The following is a 13,370-nucleotide window of genomic DNA, read 5'->3' as shown; positions in this document are numbered from 1 at the left end:
ATTTAATAAAACAAATTAAGCATAAAACTCTGTTATGTAACACATATTAAACAAGACTATGTTTGGTAAAACTTTAGTTTGTGGGAAAATTGATAATCATAGGCTTTATTAATTTTTTTTTATTTTACATGTAAATTTTATTCCCATTTTTTTAATAGCAACTTTTTAGAACTATTCTCAATACTTATTAAAAAATTTAACAATTCGTGAAGCTTTAAAACGATTTTAAAGTGTTGTTAATTTTAAATTAGCCACAACATTCTCGAAAGTTTCTAAAGCACCTCCACATAAATACAATAAAGCTAAAAGAAATTAAATTAAATACAAATCAACAAACTTAAGTTAAATAATAAAAATTATACGAGAGTAACATTTTTACAATTATTTGTATTTTAGCAATGTTTATCCCAAACTTTTGCAATATTTTATCAACATATAAATTTTATAGAGAAGACAAAATTAACAAACAAAATTAATTAAAACAATTTATCAAACTCTATATTGGTTTATTTGGTTTAAAAGAGCCTAATTATTAACGTTATAAACATAAATATTAAGTTGAATTATTAAAATTACAACAAAAATCCCCAACAAAAAAAAAAACAATCACATACAAAAACGTCAGTGGCACATCAAAGTGAGCACGACCAATGCGTCCACGGCGCCACAGCCACAGTGGCATCCATTTCGAACGGACGTGGTGCACCTCAAGAAAAACCGTGTTGAACCCAGCAATTGGACTGTTAATTTTATGTGATTCTTGACGAAATACAAGCGCACAGAGAGCTCGAATCGGCCGACACCCGTAGGTAAGCCCAACAACCTCGAATCAATCCGCCTTAAGCGAAAACATCCAATTACAAGTAAATTTTGACAGTTCTTCCTATGTAGGTTATTGGAATGCGTTTTTTTCTCCTACATTGTACAGTTAAACGAATTGTTGTTCGTCGTACGGGTCGACGCGACGACGTTAGCACAGAGACGGTCTCGGTAGTTGCCGGTGCCCGGTGTATTAATAGTCGTTGCACATGCACGTTTGCCAAAACAAAAAACAAATATATATGTACACCGTTCCGAAGGTAACACCTGTTAAATTGGACGGGTGCAATGCGAAAACGTTTTTTAGCGGTATGCAGATCTGGCGCGTGTCGCGGATGCCAATTTAAAACCGTATGATTCAGTGCGGGTCAATGTTTCGTATCTTAACCGTGTCAGTTTTATTAATTGTGTAACTGTGACTTTGGATTCCATTTGGTTTTTACTCGAGGGTTTCCCTCCAAAATTGTTGTGCAGGTAGATTTCTTGTTTGACATTATGTCCCAGCCGTGGAAACGGTATTGTTGCCACCCCGCCGAAGTGGTGGGCTATGTCAATAAATTGATAGATGTCAATAGATAAATAATAATGTCAAAAAGAAAACACTTATTTGTAAGTATTTGAAATCTCCAGTGTTGTGTGTGTAAACTTTTTCCATAATTATACAGTAGTCTAGATTCCGGGGATACCCCTCTTTTCCTTGCCATTTCACAGCTTAAAATCCAATTTGAACCAGTTCATGGTAAAATTAACATAATAGTAAGTAACAAACCAGATTTTTTATGATCTCCCCGTCGTTTCTGCGAAAGACATTTTGTGCGTAAACTGCTCCAAAAATCAACTTTTACTTTCACATCTCGAGATTAATTAGAAATCTGTTTCGCAAGAAAGAACCGGACGTTTTTATGTAATTACACGACGTAGCATCACGAAATTTATATAACCGAAATAACCAGTCCTTTCTTTTGATGCGGAGGCCATAAAATACAGTGGTGGCCAGAGAAATACATTAGACATTACTGTCAAATACTATTTAGGAAATACATTCAAAATAATTTATATTTTGTTTAAAATAATTACACTATATTCTTTCAGCCATCATTCAATTAAGTTTTCAGTTGTATTTAGATGCTGGCTTCACGCTGACCAATCAAGAATCTGGACATTTTTATCTTTTAATCAACCTTGAACAACTTTGGATTCATGTTTCGTATCATTATCATGCATAAAAGTAAATGTAATTGGTAAATTATTGTTGGCAAACGGTTCCATTACATCTTTCATAAGTTTTGTTCATTGTGTCGACGTCTTATTGTTCTATTAGACGCACTGATATTGTGTGACCTAATTAATTCATATTTTATTTACAATAACGTTTGCAATATTTAGTCCTTGATCGTTCATATTGATTAATTCCCTTTTCTCTAAAGTAAAAAGTTTCTTTCTTCCCACAAGAAGTGAAATATTTTAAATTCTAAATATTAAGAGTATTCTATATTGTAAAATCTAATTTATTCATATATGAAATATCTTACAAAATGTTTGATCTTAAATTTTGTGCCATTTCACCACCACATTAAATAAAAACAAACATCTGTTTTAAATCTGAACGTCCATCGGGATTGTTTATCGATCGAGAACGTCCTCAAGTACTCAAGTTGACAGTTATTAAGGTTCAAAGTGGGTGACAGTACCCGAGGTTTGTCTTGTTTTCGTTCAAGCGTTTCGAAAACGTTTCAGTTTCGAATTGCAGTCGGTGCAGAGGTTGGCGTTTATCGATGTAAGTCCGGTCGACACAAGATAGTAATTGCGATTTTGAGAAAACAGGATGTGGATGTCGTTGCATCCGTGCGACGCTTTCGATTTTTCTCTGTCCGGGTTTCGCCGTCGATTTAATTAATTGTTGATTAATTGGTTTGCAACCTTGAACCATGTTCGACTTCTTGTATAAACTATGCAAGTTTTATTACTAACAGCAATCTTATCTATGAGTAATTTAATAAACAATGCGGTGACTCGGTTACAATAACTAAATTGTGTGCGTATCATTAATTTCTTTTGATGTCTTTACAGTTTTCCACGATGGAAAAGTTACGTGGCGATGTGGTCACAATGATAAGGGGATGTTTGATCTCCAACAAGTCCAAGATGACACTCCAGCAGCTCAACAGTAACTACAATTATAATTTGGGCCTTGTTTAATTGTTATTAATTAATTGCTTTCGTAGGAGATTACAGGATGTTGTGTGGCGATCACATTCCTTATGTAAAATTAGGTTTCAAAAGACTGGACGAGTTCATACAATCTGAACCGTCACTGCGACTTATAAATGCCGGCAATGAGTTTTACGTCGAGGCGGAAGTGAGTGGTAAATCCTTGCACATCCAGGAGATGGTCAATCGCCAGAAAACCTCCAAAAAACCTGTGTAAGTACCACAGTTACAAAATTTCAAATTTTATTAATTGGTTTTAATAAAATTTACATTTTTCTTACAAATTTACAAATTTTTATTGTTGATTTTTTATGTTTTTCAACATTTTTCTTCGAAAATTTCAAATTTCGTCTTTAAAATGTGAAATTATTAATTTTCTTCCAAAATTTTTTAATCTTTGTGGTTGATAGTTGATAATTTTTATATTTAAAACATTATTTTTTTAATTATTTTACGAAATTGCAAATTATCTTCATATTTTTTTTTTTTTTTCAAATTAGTTGCAATATTGTAGCAATGTTTAGAAAAAATATTTCGATTTTACAGTGCCAGGAAGGTGGTGCGTTTCAACCAGTCCAACAACAGAAACCAGCAGCCGCCAAAGATGAACCGCTGGCGCCCCAACAACCGGTTCAAGACTAACATTGAGAATTCGCCGCGTCTCGCGGCCGTTTCCCACAACCAGTTCGTGAACCGGCCGCAACGTCAAGTGCTGCAGCAACAGCACCCTCAGCAGCAGCAATACCAGCCACAGCAACAACAACAGCACAACCAGAACCACCACGGCGAAAGCATGCAGAGCAGGCTGCAAAAGAAACGACCGGAACCGCTGGTCCTGAACCAGGCGCCGTCACCGACGACACCGCCCCCTCCATCATCTCAAAACGGCGCCACGCCACGTCCAAAACACAGTCCGATAGTGTGGGACTTGACACCCACGCCCGAATCGTGCTCGTCGCTCACCAGCGTCAAGCGACGTCTCAACAAGAAGATGTCGCAAATGACCGTCGACACGGACAGCGGCATCGGCAGTCCGACTGCCGACAAGCCGGCGGAGGCGCAGTTCAAGCGCACCGACGACCCGTGCGCCGACCTGAGACGTTTCGCCGAACAACATGCCGGCCTCGGTCAAGTCGACGTCTCCTTCAGGGAGGTGCAGGCCAAGAAATTGGCGCAGCGTTTTTTCACCTGCAAAATACAGGTATACAACGCATTTCGTATGTGTGACGTGTCCACCTAATTCGTTGTCAAACAGGTCGGAAAGTCCTCGTACTACACCTACCCAGAGGAGTTCAAGTCGCAGGCGGAGGCCGAACGTTTCTGCGCCGACAAGGCCCTCACCGATCTCATACCGAAATACTCGAAACGCCGTTCCCTGCTCCAGTCCAACTACATGGACATACTGGAACGGGTGCCGCCCATGTTGGAGAAGCATCAGCACGGCATATGGGCGTGGCAACTGGAGCTCGACTACTCCGATAAGTACGACGAAATGTTGCCGAGCGATTGGCTCAAGGTCATCGACAGTAGTCCATGCATTCAGCTGGAGAAGTGCGGCGACAACTGTGTGCTCAGACACTGCAAGCCAGGAGACGTAAGTCCAGATGACCTAAAACTCTTGGGTGTTATTGGGCAGATTTAGCAACTAATAAATAATTATTTGCTTGTTTTAAGATTTTCATCCTTTTATTTATAATTATAATTATCATTTATTTAGGTTTTAACCCATAACTCATGCTTTAACTATGTATAAATGTGCTCACATAACCTTTAAACCATTGGCTTTCTTGTGTGGTACGTTGGGTTGGACTAACAGATTGTCGTTTTTGCTTTCCTCCCGCACTGTCAATATCATCCCATCGCTTCATGAACGCACGAACGGCCGGATAACCGATCAGGTATTGCAGAAGGGACAAAAGTGGGACGCGTCCATGACCATTTCCGACGTTTCCGTGCCCTCCAACACCGTCCAGTTCTCCGAGGAGGAACGACTCACTGCCCAAATCACCTACGTCGTTTCGGCCAACGAGATTTGGTGCAGACAATGTGACACCCCAGAGTTTGTACGTATTGAATGACTGTGACAATTGGGAATTCGATTCATTGGATTTGTTATAGGAAAGATACAACGATATGTCGTTGATGATGCAGTCGTATTACTCCAAATTCGGCAATACGTTGCATGTAACCAACGTAAACGTGGGGCGGTACTATGTGGCGTTACACGACGGTGAGTGGTACCGCATTAGGGCGGTGGACATCGGCGATGACGGTGTCAGTTGTTTCTTCATTGATTACGGTGACGAAAGCATATTGACCACCGACTGTTTGTATCAGTTAAAAAGGGAATTTGCCATATGTCAAGCACAGGTAAACTCAAATTATTAAAAATATATTATTAAAAAATATATAAATTTATGTAAATAAAAGTAACACCTCAATTTCAAGTGTTAATTTTTCTATAAAATTTCAATTAATTATAGATAATATGTTAGGAATTTAATCATTAGACATTTTCAATATTTTGTAGGCTTTCGTATGTCGTCTAGCTGGTTTAGAAGAACTATACGAGGCCTCCATCAATTCAGAAATTCTCCAAAGCATCATGTCCAAACAAGTTCTTATTGAACTGGCTGCTGATGTAACTGGTAAAATTTACCCAACTTAAAAAAAAACATAAATATGAATTAACGACGAATCTATTTACAGACGAAAATATTGACGACTTGAGCACACCAGTGTACATGTACGATTTGGAAACTGGCAACTCAATCAACCAAATTCTTATTCCATCCTTGACCATCGAATCTGCTTCCCCCAGTTTGTCCAAAGTAATTATACCTTAAAATTTTTTATTTACTAATTAATAGATAACACTTTCCATTTTCAGGATTTAATAAACAACGTTTATGTAACGAATTTGGAATCAAACGGCGACATCTACGTGCAGATTCACTCGCGTGGTTACGAATACCTGCAGAGCCTGCTATCGACGCTCCAGAAGCAGATCGCACAGAAACCGCCGCGTCACATGCTGGAGCCTATCAACAAACAAAACTGCAAGGATCGTCTGTTCCTGATCCAGGAGCCGTCTGGTCCCAACTGGCACAGGGTTAAAGTCATCGATTGGGCGCCCCAGGGCACATACGCCCAGATCTATTTCATCGACAAGGGCAACGCGGAAGTGATCGACGTTTCCAAGGTGACCATGTATCCGCTCGACAAGCTCAGCGACGTTCTCAGCCAGTATCCGGCACAAGCCGTTAAGGTAACACTATTATTACCGAAAGATTAACGAAATATTAAGCCGTGGTTGGTTACAGGTAAAAATGGCCCTGGACATCGTGCCCGTCAACTTCGTGGACTTGGCCGGCAAAATGTTGACCTCCAAGCAACCGATACTGGTCAAAGTGCTGAGACACGACGAAGAGGACGTGCCAATCGTCGAAATGTTCAAGCGCAGCGACGAGGATCTGCTCTTCTGCGTCAACCGTTCGATCGACATCCACTTCGCGTGTCAACAAGGGGAAGAGAACAATAACAATAACAAGGTGAAACGCAAGATCACTACGTTCGCCGGCGTGGGCAAGACCGTGCCCAGCGGCGGCACCCTGCCCCGTCCTCCATTGCCCGACAAGGGCTGCTATTTCAAGGTGCGTGTCTCGTTCGCCGTCAACCCCTGGAACTTCTTCGTGCAGCCGTTGGACACGCAGGAACAGCTGCAGACGCTCATGACCAAGCTGCAGGCCAGGTACAAGGACGTACTGTACAGTCCGCTGCAGACCGAGGATATAGTGCCCGGCGAGATTTACGCGTCGAAGCACGAGGACGGCCACTGGTACAGGACCAGCGTCATGAAGGTCATACACAAGGGTTCAATATCGGTTTTCTACTGTGACTTTGGGTACTACTCCAATTTGACCGTCAGTCAGTTGATACCGTTGGACAGGGAGTTTTTGGAGCTTCCGTTCCAGGCACTAAAGGCCAAACTAGCTGGTACATCTCAAACATTTCTATTGCCCAATATGAGCCAATTTTATTTTGAATTTTTTCAGGTGTGAAGCCAAAACAAGACAAATGGACAGTGGAAGACTGTGATTACTTCAAGAAACGAGTGGACAAGCAACGTCTGTACTCGGTACTTAAGGATATAGAGAAGGACGAGCTGTATTATCAAGATATTGTATTAGAATTGATATTGATTGATACTTCTGGCACTGATGATATCTACATAGCCAAAGACTTGGTTTCAAAGAATATCGCAATCGATGTGTCACAAGTTTAATTTTCTTACATAATAAGCTATATGTTTTTAATATAGTTGTTGACTTTGGCCGATTCCGGGTCAAATATTTATGCACAAGACAATAACATTATTGTTTGTGTTCCGGAATTTGAGCCGTTTATTTATTGAGTTTGAAGACTTTTGCGGCTTTTGACTGCGATAACAATAATAAGACATTCTTAGTAAAGTATTTATAAAGAATTACTATCAATGTTTATGATTAACTTTTGTCTAATTATATTTTTGTGTTCATATGTTTTATGGAAGATTTATTTAATTTGTGTATTATCAATTTGATGTTATATTATTTCCATATTTTATATTATATAAGCGTTGAACAATGTTCGAGTGATTTATTTAGTAAACCAAAAAAAAAATTTCGACCTAAAATGTGACAAAATTTTGATACTTTCATAATAATAAATTCAATTTTTCACACTATATTTTTGATAATGAAATTGAGTAAATTATTTCTAAAAAGTTAATATTAATGTTGTTATGTTTAACTTTTGTCTAATTATTATTTTTGTATCAAATACGTTATAGAAAATTTATTTTATATTTACCAATTTCATGTTATGTTATTTCCATATTTTATATTATATGTGTTGAAAACTGTGCATTTGTTTTATTCATAACCCTAAACATTTCCCCCATATTTTCATAATAGAATTAATATTATTCTTATCCATAAATCTTTCAATTTTCCCAGAAATTTTAAGTTTTAACTACATTTTTAATGATGTTTGAGATTTTTTTTTAAATTGAGATCTGTAATATACAAAGAATAGTTTATATTTTATTTAGGTATTTTCTACAATTATTCATTTTGTACCTAAATCAAAATAATTTATACATAAATTAAATATTAGGCATTTTTCATAACAAGAAACAGTTATTGTAAAAAACATTAATTCAATTCAATTGTTCAATTAGATATTTAATAAATTCGCCTATAGTCACATTTTTTAAAGCACCCAGAAAATAATCTATATAAACACCAGATAAAACAAATCATTTCTAACAAAAGATGGTCACGTTTTATTTAAATTATCAAACGTTGTGCAATATTGTTTATTTACATTTTATTATTTTCGTTCGTACGACAAAAACAAAGGAGGTAGCCAAACCGGAAACAGCTGATCTGACGCAACCACAACAAAGAAACTCTCAGCCGCATTCTCGTGTTCATAAACATTAATTTCAATCAACGACCCCGCAAAACGCTCATCAGCCATCAAATAAGAAATAAAATCGCGATTTGTGACGCAACCGCCAACGACTGTCGTCCCAAAACAACCGTCAAATATAATAACAAAGCTGACGTTAGACAACAACTTGACTACGGCAGTTTCCGGTGTCGGACGAATGGGAATCGATCCCGACGCAGTTGTCACAACACACAGAGACACAACACAAATCGCAGTCGAAGCGCAGTTTTCTCGATCACTACCAGTAAATTAACCGTTTATTGAGGCGAAAATGAAGTTCCAGTACAAGGAGGAGCACGCCTTCGAGAAGAGGAAGACCGAAGGAGAGAAAATCAGAAGGAAATATCCAGACAGGGTTCCGGTATGTTGACAAAGAACCTTCTTGTCATGTCATGACATATTTTCGTAATTTACCAATAGATTTGGGGGTTGTTTATGCGAGTATCTCGTTCAGGGGGTTGGAAAATGTTGTTTGCGAATTGTTTTAACCTGTATCAGGTTCGCTATTTGTTTTTACGTCGCACTTGTTACAAAATGGCCGACAAGGTCACAATTGGTCACCATTTTAGTTTATTTACAAAACAACGCAGTTTACACCTGTAAAAGCGTTCAGAAAATTATCTATAGTTTGCCTAAATATTTTGCTTATAAATTGTGCACAATTTTGTGGTCGTTTGCCAAGACATTCGTTGCATCACTGTGGTCATCTAATCAGCTGATGAAAATAAACACAAAGAATAACTGTTAATTTTTGGATATTTTACGTAATACAAGCGATATTTTTATGTACCGATTCGTGTTGACAACACACAAGTCAAATGTGATGTAACAAATCGTAACTGGCATCTGCAGACGTTCGTCGTAATTTTAGACCATTTATTTTTAGCTGACTATTGTGGTCTTTTCTTCCAGGTGATTGTGGAGAAGGCCCCCAAGGCCCGTATCGGCGATGTCGACAAGAAAAAGTACCTGGTACCGTCCGACTTGACGGTCGGACAGTTCTACTTCTTGATCAGAAAGAGGATCCACTTAAGGCCTGAAGATGCTTTGTTCTTCTTCGTCAACAATGTCATTCCCCCCACATCTGCCACAATGGGATCTCTTTACCAGGTAACAATATTATCTCTTTGTGGTAGTTATCAAGGTGTTAAATGGTGTTGTTTTTTAGGAACATCATGAAGAGGACTTTTTCCTGTACATCGCCTATTCGGACGAGAATGTGTATGGCAACAAATAAACTGCATTATTAACATAACAACTGAAATCCATTATATGAATATTAATTTTTATTTTTACAATACTTTTAAAATATAACTGTTCTTAGTTGTGATAATTTTTAATCTCTGATTTTGGGTTTTTATATCAGTGGAAACGTTTTGAGTAATATTGTATAAAAAAACAAAATGTACGTTGTGCAAAATATTTCTAGACGTATCGTTTGTAAGTTCTTTAATAATTAGATTTAGTGAGCACACAATTGTATATTTTTTCAGCAGTGTGAGTGAGGAAGGATCGAAGAAAAGATCGATCGAAGAGAAGATGGACGATGGCATTTTATAACTTTTCGTTAGATTTAGGCTCATAGTATTTTTATTTGTGACTGGAAAATAACGGAAAATCTCGAAAAAAAACTAATAAAATCTCAAAAAACTCGATATTTGTTTTATTTAAGCATCTAAATATACTTTTTCGTTTAGTTGGAAATATGTAATTTAATTTTAGATTTAATTTTCTTATTTCATGTCCTAAGAGATATGTCTATGGTTGGATGGAGGTTTAAAGGACCTTTCATTTGAGTACCAATAAGCGGTAGCGAATGATTTTATTTAAATTAGTTATTCAAAAAAAACTACACAAAAAATTATTTTAAATTTTAATGGCGCCATCTATTATTTGTATCACGCACTTCAATTTTGAAATAAAAATTATAATTCAAGAAATTGAATATATCCAATAAATAACGTTTAATATTTTCTCAAATTTAAAAAACAAAAAAATATATATAATATTAAATTTAAACAAATTTATGTAACTTGTGTGTCGCCATCCATACATTACTCGTGCAACTACAATTGTTAACCTCAAAATATAAATCCAATTTTATTAAATTTACACAGGTAAATAAACACATTTTATGTTTAGTTGTTACAAAATTATTATTCTAGGACATTATAATGTTTCCAATATTAAGAACAACAATATCGACGGTACAAAAGCTGTCACCAATCCTCACATCAAACTTCCACATTTTCGCCAAAAACACACCGGCCACGACATTGCTGCGGCCCCAGGGCGTAAATTTGGTGCCAAATTGCGGTTTTAAAGTTAAGGGATGGTTGAAACGTCGTTGCAAAGATTGCTACTTTGTTCGAAGGGAAGAGAGACTTTATGTGATCTGTAACACACATCCAAGACACAAACAAATGTCCATGGTCAAAGATCCAAAGAATACGTGGATTCTGACACACGCCACTCAGTCAAAAGTGAGACCATGGTGAAACTGAATGAGTTTTTATTTAAATGTAATATATTAATAAATAATTAGATCGTTTATTAGCATAATCGTGTTTTATTAAGGTAATTAATTGATGAATCCTAATTTTATTATTATTATAAACACATTATAAGAGGGATTTTTAATTTACAATCCAGATTCCCGTAAAGATTTCCGTTCAAAATATCGTTTCAAAGCCTCGTCAAATACAGCACCCACTGTCCTTTTCTTCCAAATATCAACCTTAGGTTTTTTAGGCTTTTCCTTTACCTCCTCTTTTATCTCTGGTTTAACTTTATCTTTATCTTCAGGTTCAGTCTTAATTTCAGGTACTTTAAACTCAGCTGATTCTTTAACTTCTTTCTCCCCTTCAGATGTTACAGGCTCAGATTTAACTTCCTTGGGGCCTGTTTCATCTTCACTATCAGAAGAATCAATACTGAAATCAGAATCAGCATCCAAATTTGATTGTATGTGTTCCTTCTTAATTTCATTTTCAACTTCTGGTTCTTTTTCTGGTTCCTCATCAGAATTGCTACGTTTTCTCGACCTGTACTTTCTAGTTTTTGCTTTTTTGGGCACCCTTTCCTCCTGATCACTCTCAGAACTTTTCCTTTTGTTGTCTACCTCAGTTTTTTCCGTTTCTTCCGCCTCCGTTTTTTCCTCATAGTTAAGTTTCTGATCATACAAATGCCTGTAGAAACCATCCAAGTTGCCCTGCTTCCTAACATCACCAATGCTCTCCAAATACTCCTCGCGCCTCTCCTGTTCCTCAAGCTCTTTCATCTCCTCCAGCTTCTTTTTATATGCGGATGTCACAAACGATTCTTTGTCTTTGAATTCCTCACCTTCCAGTTCTCGTTCCTTCTGCACCTGCCGCTCTATCCGCCGTTCGTTCTCCCGTTTCCTTCGTTCGGCCGCCACCAACAACCTGTTAATGTACTTCGGTTTCCTGTCCACGTCCTTCTTCGCCAGCTTCGTCTCCTTGCGTTTCTGGTCCATTTCGTCGTAGATTTCATCATACTGGTAAACGGTCGGGTCCTCTTCGAGCGCTTTGTCGTAGTTGATCTTCTCCTGTTTCTTAACGCTCTTTTTTATGCCAGTAGGTTTCGAAACTTCTGGTTCGGAGTCTGAATCGTTTTGAAAGATCGAGGGTTTTATCGCTGACACTTCACCTTTTTTTAACGCTTTGTATTTGTCGGGCTGGATTAAACCGTAACTGAAAATAAACAATTGAATAACGCTGTTTTTTGGTATTTTTTTGTAAACTTACGACTTTGACATTTTAACGTTTCTAAGGCAACACAATTTTATAGGTTATAACTGTTTTGTAAACAAACTTATGCAGTGGCGATACCTACAACTAATGCGCTGAACTATTAGTATAATGAAATTTATCATTACAGGTTTCTGTTCTAGATTGAGCTATTATATTATTAGTTTAACAATTAATATAGAGGGGGCAAGAGTGTGTGGGTTTCACATCCGTTCTATTGTTGGTTTTTATAAACAAATTATTTAAGATCGTAGAGATATAATCATTATAATGTGATAAATTGAATAGTGATAATTAGATTAAGAAAATAGTTTTCAATAAATGTGTTCAAATGAGCGTCAAAAGTAATAAACAAAACTATATTTACCTTTAAATTACATTTACATATATAAAGAATATAAAAGATTTTTTAATTATAAATTATCTACACATAAAACTGAAATGATTTAAATTTAATGAATTTAAACCTTTGTAATACGATACTATTATTGATAAAATACTTGTACAAACATTAAATGTTAGATTTTAATCAATAATTATTTATTTTACATTTTCCGTAAACTTATAATGACTAAACTAAATGTATTAATTTAAAACATGCCCACAAAACTAATAAAAAATACTTCATTATCTTTAATGCGTGATAAACCCTCCTGTTTTCACAATGATCGATTAACGCAAAGCATCCCGAATCGATTAACTTCGCATTGTCGCGATTAAGTGCAAGGAATGCATCCCGATAATAAATCTCCACCGGCCGCAACGAAATTAAATACCCCGTATTTAATGTCGCGGAAAAGAATTTCGACCCTTCGTACGCGATTCCAAACGGCACGGGGTGAATTTCTTTATGCGTACACATCAAAAATAAGTTTTTATGTTTAATCAATGAAGCCATCCCAACAGTGGATTATCTCTTTCGCAAATGAATTTAATAAAAGAACGCCAATTGACAACTGGCAAGTTGCGGTTTGGCAGTGTCGGCAAAACGCCGACCAATTCCGTCGATTTAATTACAAAATTAATTAACTCATCCGTTACAATAGGTTCATTACTATTACACGGCGAAGATAA

At 36.7% G+C, this 13,370-nt stretch overlaps 3 protein-coding genes across 5 annotated transcripts; 2 read left to right on the top strand and 1 right to left on the bottom strand.

Annotated features, from left to right (window-relative positions):
• The first annotated feature begins 584 nt into the window (after positions 1-584).
• LOC109600918 (tudor domain-containing protein 7A) lies at positions 585-7,933 on the top strand. 3 transcript variants are annotated; one of them, XM_020017102.2, is made up of 12 exons: positions 585-809; positions 2,890-2,986; positions 3,045-3,243; positions 3,577-4,231; positions 4,286-4,624; positions 4,929-5,093; positions 5,149-5,400; positions 5,561-5,678; positions 5,740-5,861; positions 5,921-6,298; positions 6,354-7,026; positions 7,086-7,933. In XM_020017102.2, the coding sequence occupies exons 2-12, from the start codon at positions 2,899-2,901 to the stop codon at positions 7,313-7,315; spliced, it is 3,219 nt and encodes a 1,072-aa protein (XP_019872661.2). In that variant the 5' UTR covers positions 585-809; positions 2,890-2,898; the 3' UTR covers positions 7,316-7,933. The 3 variants fall into 3 exon arrangements, with proteins under 3 accessions (XP_019872661.2, XP_049824609.1, XP_019872662.2); XM_049968652.1 differs by having other exon boundaries at positions 586-809; positions 4,938-5,093; XM_020017103.2 differs by lacking the exon at positions 585-809 and adding an exon at positions 2,526-2,596.
• Positions 7,934-8,696: 763 nt separating this feature from the next.
• Positions 8,697-10,179, top strand: LOC109600899 (gamma-aminobutyric acid receptor-associated protein). Its single transcript, XM_020017079.2, has 3 exons — positions 8,697-8,887; positions 9,439-9,636; positions 9,695-10,179. The coding sequence occupies exons 1-3, from the start codon at positions 8,798-8,800 to the stop codon at positions 9,761-9,763; spliced, it is 357 nt and encodes a 118-aa protein (XP_019872638.1). The 5' UTR covers positions 8,697-8,797; the 3' UTR covers positions 9,764-10,179.
• A 932-nt stretch (positions 10,180-11,111) lies between these two features.
• Positions 11,112-12,431, bottom strand: LOC109600901 (nuclear speckle splicing regulatory protein 1). The gene is made up of 2 exons (XM_020017083.2): positions 12,294-12,431; positions 11,112-12,239 (listed from the first exon to the last, which is right to left on the bottom strand). The coding sequence occupies exons 1-2, from the start codon at positions 12,302-12,304 to the stop codon at positions 11,168-11,170; spliced, it is 1,083 nt and encodes a 360-aa protein (XP_019872642.1). The 5' UTR covers positions 12,305-12,431; the 3' UTR covers positions 11,112-11,167.
• Positions 12,432-13,370: the final 939 nt, after the last annotated feature.

This window comes from Aethina tumida, chromosome 6 (assembly GCF_024364675.1).
Source record: "Aethina tumida isolate Nest 87 chromosome 6, icAetTumi1.1, whole genome shotgun sequence".
Classification (NCBI taxonomy): Eukaryota; Metazoa; Arthropoda; class Insecta; order Coleoptera; family Nitidulidae; genus Aethina; species Aethina tumida.
This window is presented reverse-complemented; position numbering and strand designations above follow the sequence as displayed.